Source organism: Xiphias gladius, chromosome 21 (genome assembly GCF_016859285.1).
Source record: "Xiphias gladius isolate SHS-SW01 ecotype Sanya breed wild chromosome 21, ASM1685928v1, whole genome shotgun sequence".
In the NCBI taxonomy this organism is placed as follows: domain Eukaryota; kingdom Metazoa; phylum Chordata; class Actinopteri; order Istiophoriformes; family Xiphiidae; genus Xiphias; species Xiphias gladius.
In genome coordinates this window covers 7223137-7235000 of record NC_053420.1, presented here as the reverse complement: position 1 = coordinate 7235000, position 11864 = coordinate 7223137, and the positions used below count along the sequence as shown (strand labels likewise).

At 39.2% G+C, this 11864-nt stretch overlaps 1 protein-coding gene across 4 annotated transcripts in view; it reads right to left on the bottom strand.

Annotated features, from left to right (window-relative positions):
- arhgef10la (Rho guanine nucleotide exchange factor (GEF) 10-like a) overlaps window positions 1-11864 on the bottom strand; it is a 101301-nt gene that overhangs the window by 17412 nt on the left and 72025 nt on the right. For all 4 annotated transcript variants that reach the window (XM_040159757.1, XM_040159758.1, XM_040159760.1 and 1 more), the window contains 3 exons: window positions 6624-6710; window positions 1752-1966; window positions 672-829 (listed from right to left, as the gene is read on the bottom strand). In XM_040159757.1, the coding sequence (XP_040015691.1) occupies window positions 672-829; window positions 1752-1966; window positions 6624-6710 (460 nt within the window). The remainder of the gene's footprint in view (window positions 1-671; window positions 830-1751; window positions 1967-6623; window positions 6711-11864) is intronic.

The window sequence follows — 11864 nt, the reverse complement described above, 5'->3', positions numbered from 1 at the left end:
GTTCATGACACATAACCAAAATATTTATAGGCCAAATGAATGAGAACAATTTATATTTCAACACAATAGATGTTTACTACCATGCTTTTTCATAAATATATAATAAATGGAAAAAGTAAATCTCATTTGTACCAATTATTTCACCGTAGGAAAAAATATTGTTGTAAATTATAAAGCCCAATTAGGTATCAACAATTTGAAAAAAAACAAAAAAAACTTTTTCAGTACATTTCACTGTCGCATCTCATTAAGAGACCACAGCAGATGACCTCATATCAGTAAATAACCAACTATTAGAAATATAATTTATTGTGAATTGCTTTGGTAGAAAGTAGCGCACACAGTAAATGCCTGAATTCGCACACAACAACTTAATTCAATGAAATACATTTACTATAACTATAAGACATACAAATTTTAAAAAATTGTATTTAGAAAATGTAGTCAATTTAAATTTTTGTCTTCCCTAATATGTTTTGCATTTTTAATTAGTTTATAAGCTTCTTTTTTTTATCATTCACCTTATAAAATAAATGGGAAAAATATAAACTAATGATGACTTCACATTCTCACTTCCCCGACAGACCACACACAGAGAGTAGCAACAGCTGTCCCTGAGAGACAGTAAACTACAGCCATTATTCTGAAAACAAAAAAAGCAATCACCTTACCACTGTTATTTCTTCCATATACCATCATGGTTCCGTTCCGCAGGCCTGCAAACAGGAAGCGAGAGGAGTGCTTCAGGCACAGCACAGGGCAGCCCTCTGGGTTATGGAGGGTCAATAGGCATTGTGCTGCAGTGTCCACGCTGCCATAGACCAGGATGCTGGAAGAACAAAAGCAACACAGGCAAACATGATAAATGAGTGTCATTTAAAATGACAGAGTGCCTTGTTTTCATGCAGTTTGATATAACAGTTCACTTTGGAGCAAAGCATTGTGTATGTGCAACCACTCTGTCTTTCTCATGTTTGAAATCCCATCTGAACTTTGCTATATCTTATTGTCTTCTTCAGAATGACAAATGCACATTGCTGTTTGTTTCTCTCTGTCTGAGAAGAAAATGTCAAATAGAATTGGAGATGACAGTCCTTTGAGTGTGCTGAAATACTTACATTTATTTTTTTCTTTATTTTACTGTATGTCTTTTTTCTTTCTCCCTGGACAGACACTTACATTGGAAGAGAATGAGTCAGCATAAACTAACTGCTAACATATGATTTACATTCTAAAACAAATGACTAAACAGTACTGTAAATAAAAGTGGTAACACAATGGGTAAATCTTAAATTCAAAAATATTCTCTGTCTGAAAAAACTATGTATTATTATTCACTGCAACTATGACAGGAGACTGAGATTAAACCTATCCTCTATTACACACAGTAGGGATCAGAAGGTTTATTGGATTTGAAAATGAAACTGATCTTAGCAGCAGTAGCAGTATTGATGCTGTGTTTGGGTATCAGCTCTGATTTCTTGCTTTGATGAAATATTGACAAGCAAATCTATACTGCTACAAATCTCAAAGGACCGTAACAAAGGAAAATACAGGATATTATTTTACAACGGAAGATGTGGGGCATACTGAAAAGTATTTGTGTTCTTATGTTGATATTTGTGCTTGTTTTTTGATGATAAAACTTATTTCCAATAAATCTTATTACATAATTTGTGATCATTGTATATCAACACAAAAGCTTTTTTTTCCTCAGGCTTCTGTTGTTTTCTGTGACGTCAGTCTCTCACCGGCCATCGTCTAATCCAACACAAATGTTGGCGCCAATCCCTGAGGGTGCCTTGTGAACTCCAGCCTCCAGTTCCTCAGCCTGAGAAGGTTCGGGTACATATTCCAGACATCGGACAGCAGAGCCTACCTGCAGGCTCTTTACAGCCCTTGGCATGGGCCTGTTGAGGGAAAATATCTCTATCTGCCCCTGAGAACCTTCTCCCCCACCAGCCACCTGTAGGGGAGAAAAAAGCCTGGATGAAAGAGGTTGAGAGCCCATGTTAAGCTGTACCAATGGACTGAATCAGAATGCCGAAGGTAATAAGCTATTCTGCCCAAACAGAAAAAAAAAGAGATAGGAAGAGCAGAGTGCAGAACCTGGGTAGTTTCCCCTTAGATCATGCTAGCAATGTGTGCTCACTGTCTTAATCAAAGCGGAAGCCAGATGATCTTATCTACCTATAAGCAATTTAGATTTAAAAAAAGTTCAAATTAAATATGCTTTAAGACCTTGTCTTCTGTAGTCCTCCCTCAATTTTTTGAACATCACTTAGAATTTTAAAGACATAATGTGATGGATTCACAATGTCATCTCTATAACATCAAACAATTCTTAAAACTCTGCCATCTTTTCATCAGTGAAGAACAGAGAGGCTCTCAAAAGTTTCTTAAAGGTCCTGAGTTGCTTAACAATGAATTTTTTTTACGAGTTTACAAGGTAAAGTGACTGACCTATTGCTGGAGTCAGTTCATGATAAAATGAAAATAAAATCATTTTCGATTAAATTACTGAAATCTGACATTAACATATCCAAGGTCACACTGAACACTTGAAGACACTGTTCTCAGTACCAATGAAAAAGTACACACAAGCATAAGCCAGGAGATCTCAGTAGCTCAATTTGGAATAAGTTTCTACCAATCAACAACTGTGGATCTCTCTCCCTTTTGGAAGAGAGCACAAGTTTTGAAAAAAACCTCCGTAACAAACAAGAAAGCAACCTTAGATGTTACCAAAAAAGGTACACAACCAGCTTCCCAAGGTGATTCACACCCCACAAGCTGGCTGACTGCCTCAATTGAGACTTGATTTCCTATGTACCACATTTATATTGGCCTCTGTGTAAGTCTGTCAATGCCAATGCCGAGAAAACACAGACAGCAGGAGCCCTGCAACCTATATCTGATGCAGTTCCAATTAAGGTGGCATTGCTCCCATTCCTAAACAAAGTGTCGCTGTGGGTTTTCAATATGATTTCATTCATTACTCCTGTGTGAGGCCTAGGTGGATATCCTGACAGAATACAAAGCCCTTCTTGAAAAAGATGTACTGCTGCTTGCTGCTAGACAGCAAAGATTTATTCTCTGTATGAATCACATCGTGGGAATGTGACATGAGCTAAATATAGTCTTTAGCTCTTCTCCTCCATGCTCACTCTTATTTGCATGCAATCATTTGTTTGATTTGTATCAGCATGCAGAATCTGGACAGGAGCGATCCTGTGGGCTCTCGAGAATGAGCCAGAACAAATAATGGTCTGTTGCACAGGGTGAAAAGAAGATAGGGATGACTTATCTTGCAGCAGGGAGCCCGAAAAAACACGACTTCAAGTGACTCTGTAACCAAAGCCAGAGGCAAGCCAGGCCTTCCCCCCAGACTCCTACACAATATATACATTCACATGTCCATCAGTCCCTTCTGAACCCTTCAACACACCACAATCACCACTATCCATCCCCCAATCCCACACCGACTCCCCAGTATCCCATGCAAATACTGTGTCCTGACAAAGTCATCTCTACTTATTTGGAGAAATAGATATCTGGAGTTGTGCCCTGGACAGACTCCTCCTCTCAGCTTGGGAGAAGCAAAAACTTCCCAAACAGTAAGTGCTCTGCCAGCATTAATTAAATTGCTCTGGACACGGTGAGGAAGTGTGGGAGAATGGTCATGATAGCAAACTCTGCTCAACTGTATTTGCTATATTAAGAAGCCAAAACAATGGATCAACAGATTGTTGATATACTGAAAAAATTCACTTGAAGTTCCCCATCACTGACACTTGTTATGAATGCTAGTGTCCTGAATAATTGTATAAGATGAGAAACATAAGGGCAACGTTAATGGAAACTTTATCTAAAAATGAGAAGTAGGATGTTGGGAAAAGTGGGACAAGGAGGTTGAAGGCAAGCAGGGAAACACTGGGGTATCAGCCTGATTAGACACAATGTCATTACTCTGATCAAAGCACACAGAAATCCCCATAGCCCATCTCACTTTAACGTGATTAGTGTCATCCCTTATTTGACAAGCCTGCCAGGGAGGTAGAACCAACTGGGGGCGGGAATGCTCAGCCACTAATTATTCTTGCTAGATCTGCAGGCCTTCACTATTATGTTTTAGTTGGTACCAGTTGTTTTTGCTTTGGATAAATGTTGTACTGTGCAGTATATAAAATTCACTGTGCTGGAAGAAGGTTAGATGTTCTTAGTGCTCAAGGAACTACTTGTCCTGTTTGCTTGGTTGGTTTCAAGAACTTCTGCACAAGCAGGAATATATTGCTCTGTAAATTCACTCATGAGATTTGAATTCCATTCATAACAGAAGTGTCCGCCCAACATTTAGACTCTTAAGTGAAAGACCTGTCATTTAAGACTTCCTTACAAATAGCATCCCTCTCCTAAGATTCAAATCAAAACTCTTACTTCTTTTGCGGCAAAACTAACTTCTTGAAAATTTCTGCTATGAAAAGAATGCTAGGAGACAGAGTCTGGACTCAAAACCGGGCATGTCACAAAATGTGAACTTGAAATATTTAACATGAACTTGACTTACTTTAGACTTGACTCTCTAAAGATTTTACTTTGAAAGTGAGAAGTTTCAAGTATCAGGTTTTGATCTGTTAAAATTCTGGAACAATAAACAAGACTAGGTCAAAACCTTGTATATGGCTGGACCATCCTTTAGCTGTTTGCTTCTCTCTTACTCTCTGTGCTCACATATACAGTATTTTAATACAGCTCAATTCCCAATAAAGCTTTTCTCATTTACATGTTTTTCTGTTTCTGTTGTCAGACAATGGTACAAGTATGAAGTAGTGCCTGAAACGCGGACCATTAAGACTACACCTTCAGTCAGTTGGATGAGATGCATAGAGAGGTGTGCCTGTGCAGGGAAAGCCCAACCCTGCCCTCATGGGGCAACACTGGCGACTCTTTTCTACAGAAAGTAGTTAAGGTTTGTTGAAAAAGTCACTAGATCTGTCACTAGGTGCTTGTGTGAAGAAAAGCTTCTAAAGGGGTGTGAACAGTCTGTGAATCAAGCAACAATGGCGATAAGTGGCAACACGGTCTTTAAATGCCCCTCTAATGACGCAATAGAGAATCTACCAATTAATTTCGAAAGAGGAAAGGCCAACGGGAAATTCCAACACTCAGCAGGCCAACGAATGGTGTAATATCTGTACTCAGTCAAATTGCATTCGGCTGAACAATGTAACTGTATCAGGCAGTGGGTCAGTCAATCACAAACATTCGCATTTATAGGGTTGGCTCCACTATTGCGGTCCAGCCAAAAATAAACAGTAACAGACTAGCCTTGGATGATTATATACATTACAAATGTAAGTATTAGGCCTTTTGATTTAAGGACTTGGTGTAGGCTATGCTTAAAACACTACCGTAACTTCAAAAGAAAACATTCAAATGCCATGTCATTTTGATTGTCAGCATTTAGAATCCTGAAACACTCTGGGATTGTAATTTACATAGAAAACTTATGACTTGATTTGGACTTGCCCTTAAAGACTGAATGACAGATAACACTATTCAGCTCAAGACTCGACATGAGACTTACTCTGATAGGCTTCAGACATGACTTGATCTTCTCTCTGTATAAGGGCTTGACTTGGTCTTGCCTTACTTACCACTCAGCTCTTTGCAGCATGTCTCGCTACAATGCTTTAAAAATGAATTAACATTATCACTTAAACAGCTGAAGAAATTGTTAATGGGTTATTGTTCATGAACGCATGCAGGTGTAAAGGAACTGAAACCATTTAACACATGCATGTGAACAACCTATCTTTGCTCCTCCAAATGGTGTGGGAGGACAAGATCAGGGGCATTTAAGTCATCTGTAACAGTATGTGCTCTAAAAGAAGTTCAAGGTCAGAGTGGCCTATACTCATTCAAACACTGATATCACAATGCCCTAAATGCCAGCTCTTGCATATCTCTTTTTCCCCATCTGAGTTATTATCCCATCCTCCTTAGAGTAGCATCACAAAAGAAATTAAGTCTGAGACACTAAACTGTACTCTGTCTTGGAGGGCCTACACTTGATTTAGCAACCTTTTAGGTCAAAAGGGGATAAATTGCACACCTTCTTCAAAAAGGAGAGGGAACAAAAGTTGAAACTTAAAGATTAATAGCAGATTGCCTGCATATTTTTCCCCCCCTGAATTTCCCCCTCTTTCCAGATCCCCTAAATTCCCAAAAATCCAGGGATTGTGATGTGATAGTCTGGCAGTACAATTTGCCCTACTCATCATAAAACACTCTGCAGCAGCTCCCTACCACTAGCCTTTATACTGTATTAATTTAGTTTCCTGGTGACGTTTTACCAAAGAAAAAATGGTGCATGTCCCATTCTTAGCCTTGAGATACATTTTTTTATTCCTTTTTTTAATGAATGAGAGCAGAATGTAGCGAGGACATTTAAAATGTTCATGGTAATTGTGTTAAAAGCTAAAATGATCAGCAACTGTAAAATATGCATTATTTTTGCCTTGTCATTGGTTTTACTTATTTGGCATTCAATTGAGTGGGTGGGTGTGTGTATATGCATGCATGCATGCATGCATTTGTGTGTTAAGCAACACATTACTTACCCAGAGGTAGCCTTGAGGTAAGGAGGTGCTTGCTGCAGAGAAGCCCAGCAAAGCACAGTGAACAGGATTATGGAGTGCAGCTTCAAGCTACGAGAGACAAAATGAATATTGATTTAATATGTATCATGGCTCAATACTGCAAATTTATTTTTTTATTCCTTTGATGTAGTCACAAAAAATAATTTCTAACTGACCACAAAACCAACACTGGTTTGTCACTTTTTACATGGAAGCATGTGAAATCAAAATTCCTGCATATGACAAAGTGCCGCAACTCAGCTATGAACAAGAACTTTTTCATTTCACATGGGGGTTGATGGCTTTCCACCCTCAGTATAAGGAACACATTACATCTTTCTTACCTTTTTACATGTTAAAGAATATCATAAATAACTGTAAGCCCTCAATGAATTAATGTGTGAACACTGTATCTACAACAGAAATCATATTGGTTGAATGCTAAAAAACAATGATGTACACAAAAGCGCAGACTTACCCTGCAAGTTTCCTATCAGTATATAATCTGCAGGTGTTCATACTACCATTGCCAAGATCAAAATACCAACACTAAAAACAATGCAAGATGTTCACTAAAACTAAAACACTCACTAAAAAGACACAAGGGGTTAGTATAACTAGTATTTGACATTTACTTTTAGAACTGAAATTGGGCAAACATGGAAATACACAAGGGTCTTGAAGATTGAAGTCCTGAACCGAGGCAGTTCTTCACCTATTTATTATCAATAAAAAGAGCCAACATCAAGGGAAAAGAAATCTATAATCCTTAGACATATAGGAGAGTTGTTCGCCTGAAAAGTAGTGATGGAGGTTGACATTTACAGTATAGAGCCTGTGGGTGATGTGCATCAAACCCCCCATAGTGAAATCTGCTCTCTCTAACCAGAAGTCTGTCTATTGAGCAATGATTATTATTTTGGTGTGTTACCGCTAAGGGTGGGCTATGTGACAGTCGGAACAGCTAACTGTGTATTGTCAGGATGGTGGGAGGTGACGGTGGGTGAGTTGTTGAGTTGTTGGGTTTAGAAGGGATGGAGAGAGTGAAGAGAAGGTCAGTGATGAGCACCACACGTCTTTAACTGTCATCCTCCACGGCGGCAAGCATCAATTACAGGTAATTTATAGCCTCCCTTGACCAGGGCCCTCCCCCTTTTCTCTTTCTCTTGTGTGGTGCATTTGTAAACACTAAACAAAATAGGATGCTGGCCAGATCACTGCTCTGCCTGCACTGCAAGGCTATTCCTTCACTCCCCCATGCCTGTCTCCATCTATTCAAATTCACTACACAGATGCATGGCTCACACTCTATATCAATCTCTCAGTCCCATTTTCCCATTTCTCTTTCCCGACTTTCATTTTTTTTATGGCTGCTCTTTTTTCCTGTCTCTGTCTTTTTTTGCCTCTCCCCTTCTGCTAGCCCCCCATCAAGTGCAGTGAAACATTTTTTGATAGGTAATTAAGCAGCAGCCATAATGTATCCATATGGAAGCCCTATGGTGAACAGAGAGAGGGAGTGGCTGTGGACCGGAGGGACTGAAGCACTATAGCGGACTGTTGGTAGTTCGATGGTGGTTGGATATTTATCAGTAACCTGAGAATGTCAAGCATCATAGGCCATTCTTCCCAGGACTAGATTGTTTTTGTATGTTATCACTCTACAGAGTCTGTATGGCAATACTAGGGGGATCTATCCACTCTATCAGAGCAGTCCCATCACAGCTTCATAAGGTATTCAAAGGCAGGAATGTGCACTGGGATAATTCAGATAAAGAACTGACGTGTAACTGAAGAGGCTTGTTCCCTAATGAGATATCCACTATTTGAAAAATTTGACGCCTACTCTTGTAAAATAATTGTGAGTATAAAGAGGAACACTCATTTTGGAATATTGCACCTATTTGCTAATGACACCCTATTTTGTTTGAAAATGTTAAACAGCACTTCTTTCCGTATAGGACTGTAATTAAAATCCAAACAATCATACAATAATTAACATGAGACATATTTTCCTATCTTATCAATTTGGAATAAAATTCTGTCTATTACACGAAGCAACATTTTTTGTATAAATGGCTTACAAGGTTTTAAGTATACTAGGATACCAAGGCAAGGATAGACTGTGTTCCCATTAAAGTGCAGACAGTGACTATGATCAATACAGTAAACCCCTAGTCCACTTATTGAATTTCTTTAAACAGCCAATGGAAAGAGCTCAGGTGAGCATCAAAACAAAGCCTGTGAGATCATTTCCACTTGTGAATGTGCAAATTATATTGACAAGCACAAAGGGTCTTCAACGATGACCATATCAGTGGCGATCCCAATGCTAATAAGGTATCAGTGAGGCACTATTTAAAAATCAATGAGATCCAAGCTTTCTGAAAGTCAATTGTCAGTCTCGTTTATAGCACTTACTGTGTCTGTCTGTGTGTGTGTGTGTGTGTGTGTGTGTGTGTGTGTGTGTGTGTGTGTGTGTGTGTGTGTGTGTGTGTGTGTGTGTGTGTGTGTGTGTGTGTGCGCAGGGCTGTAGGTGTGAAGTTGAGAAGCTGAAGCTATTCTCAGGTGTGGAGGCAGGATGAGAGAGGAAGGTGAGCCTGTAAACCGGTTGTGGGAGGTTTGATGGAGGACTTTGGGGAGCTTGGGAAGGAAACGGGCGGGTGAGCTAATTAAAGCGAGATTTGTTAATGTGATGAGAGGGCAGCCTCCCAGCTGCTGGTTAACAATGACCCAATGGTCGACAGAGAGTCCGCCCCACCCATTACCCCAAGAGGGCGCCAGCCCATATGCTGGTTCCAGGTGGGAATGGTTAGCAGAGCATCCATTGCTTTTCTGGAAGATAAATGTAAAACGTGTGCAATTACACACAATCCTACAGGATAGAATGGATGGGACCATTTATTGTGAATGTCTTTTATCTACTGTGAACATTTTGCCTATTTACATACTGCTCTACTCTTGGCTCTGTATGTCTACAAATGTAAGTAGTGGTGGTTATTGGTAGTGGTCTAATATGACAGGGTAGGGTTTTAATGATTGATGCTCTTGCCTTTCAGAACGTCAGAGCAGTGTCCCCTTGGTAAGGATGACTTCCCCAAATCCAATTATTGTTGTTTTACTTCCCAAGGCTACTCATGTGCACTGTTTTCCTTACGGCAATATTCCTCTCTAAGCACTAAGAAATCTGCTCTGTGGGGGATCTACCACACATCATATTTGTGACTACTACTCTCCAAAGAGGGTGCATGCATCATATTCATCAGGGGCCCATAATGTTATCAAGTACACTGCAGCCAGCATTACATTGTTTGGCTTCCACCATGCCTATGTAATGCATTCTCCTTATTGGGGAGTATGCTCTATAGTCACCTATGAAATACTGCATTAAGTGAAACTACTGAGCACACATTTCTGGATTATACAAAAGAAAATTAGTTTGCAAGTACAATATATTGCACTGTATAGCCTGCTGAAAATCAAATAACAAATATTATCTCCATAAATGGCATGCGTATAGAGAACCGGGTGCTGTATATTAGACCCAGGGATAGAAAATATGCCTGTATTTTTTTTTTCTAATTCCACAGTCACAGTGCCTTCCCCCAATTCCACATTCCAACAATCTTTTACACGCACTAACAAGCACTAATAGAAAACTTCCACTGTTTATTAACTGGTAATTGACTGGTGCTGGCGCTCCCTCCCCATTGCAACCCCACTGCCTAAGGCTACAGGCAGGATGGCCGCAGAGTGAATCGCCAGTCAGCCTGAAATCACTTACATCCAGAGCACTGCTACAGGTAATGCAGACTAAACAAGATCCTAACCTGGGAGATTTTGCAAAGTTGCCGCTCAGGTTATCAAGAAGGCAGCTCTGCTGGAGAGTGGCATTTTTTCATTATGAAAATAAAAAAGGATGTTCGCAACTCTGTTAACCCTGTTTGGTCTTGATTTGACCTTTTGCATTACCTTAAGTTGTGTAACTGTAACAGGTATGTTTGCTATGGCCATGCTCTACATCCACCATGCACTAAAGCTTGTTCTGCAGCTGACACTGGCTGAGTATCTCATTTCTGACCTTACCCTGAAATTCTCTTGAAACTAATAATATACTAGATCCATACTTGCATTTGAAAGATACACCTAGACACGGAAGGACGAAAGTAGGACGCTTCCTACCTTCCTTCTTTGATTTCTTGCAATCTTTTTTCTCATGAGCCATAAATTCTAACTGAAGAGGTAAGCAAGCAAAAGTAATTAAATGAAAACTGAAAGCTACAATATTAATAAAAGTCACACACACAGGGAAAAACGTTGTCAACTGGAAAAAAAACCCACATAGGATCTATGGAATAACTGAAAAACAGTTCTGAAAAACTGATGGAGAAAAGAACCAAAGAAGAATGTGATGTTTAGCAACTGTGCAATGTGGACGATTGACCGGTGTAACTGAGGAGGGGAAGGACTACCAGAGACACAAGATTTCATCTGCATAGCATACAACAGTTTTCTTAGTCAAATTACCAGGATTACAGGCTCACTACAGGCTATATCTGAATATGAAAATGGAAAATATTTCAATATAATATTTCAATATAATTGAACTATGGTTCAATGACACACCTACATATTTGCTTTCATTCTTCAACAATTCAACTTTGCCCTCAAAATGCCCTCTATCCTACATGATGCTCCTGTTAAAGCACAAGGTAAATTTGCATGACTATGGGTGTGTCTGCAATCACTCATTCGCCATTCCCTAGATAAGAAACAGTCAGTTGTGCTCTACGGCAGTGGTTCCCTGCCTGAAAATTTACTCTATAGTAATATGAAAACTGTATTTCCCCTTTTTTCATCATGGTGCAACTGACACATACATACTAAGAGACATTTCATATTTTGAGGTAACTAACTAGTTTTGACCATTATTAGGCCTTCAAAATTGTAGTAACGGATTTTTTTGTTCATTCTTATTGGTACTCAAATTGCACAGATTTGAAGGTGCAGAATTATTTTTTTTAAGTAACATTGCTCATCGTTCAAGCATATACAGTGTACAGTATGCTACATAAGCCCTTATACAAACATCATTTGTGGACCTTCACACTCTCATGACAACAATACACGGACAGCAAAATGTTGTTTGCTCATTATCTGTTTTCCAATACATCATAATCTCTAATGAACTTAATACAAAAGGAAAACAGGATCAAAGTTGAAACT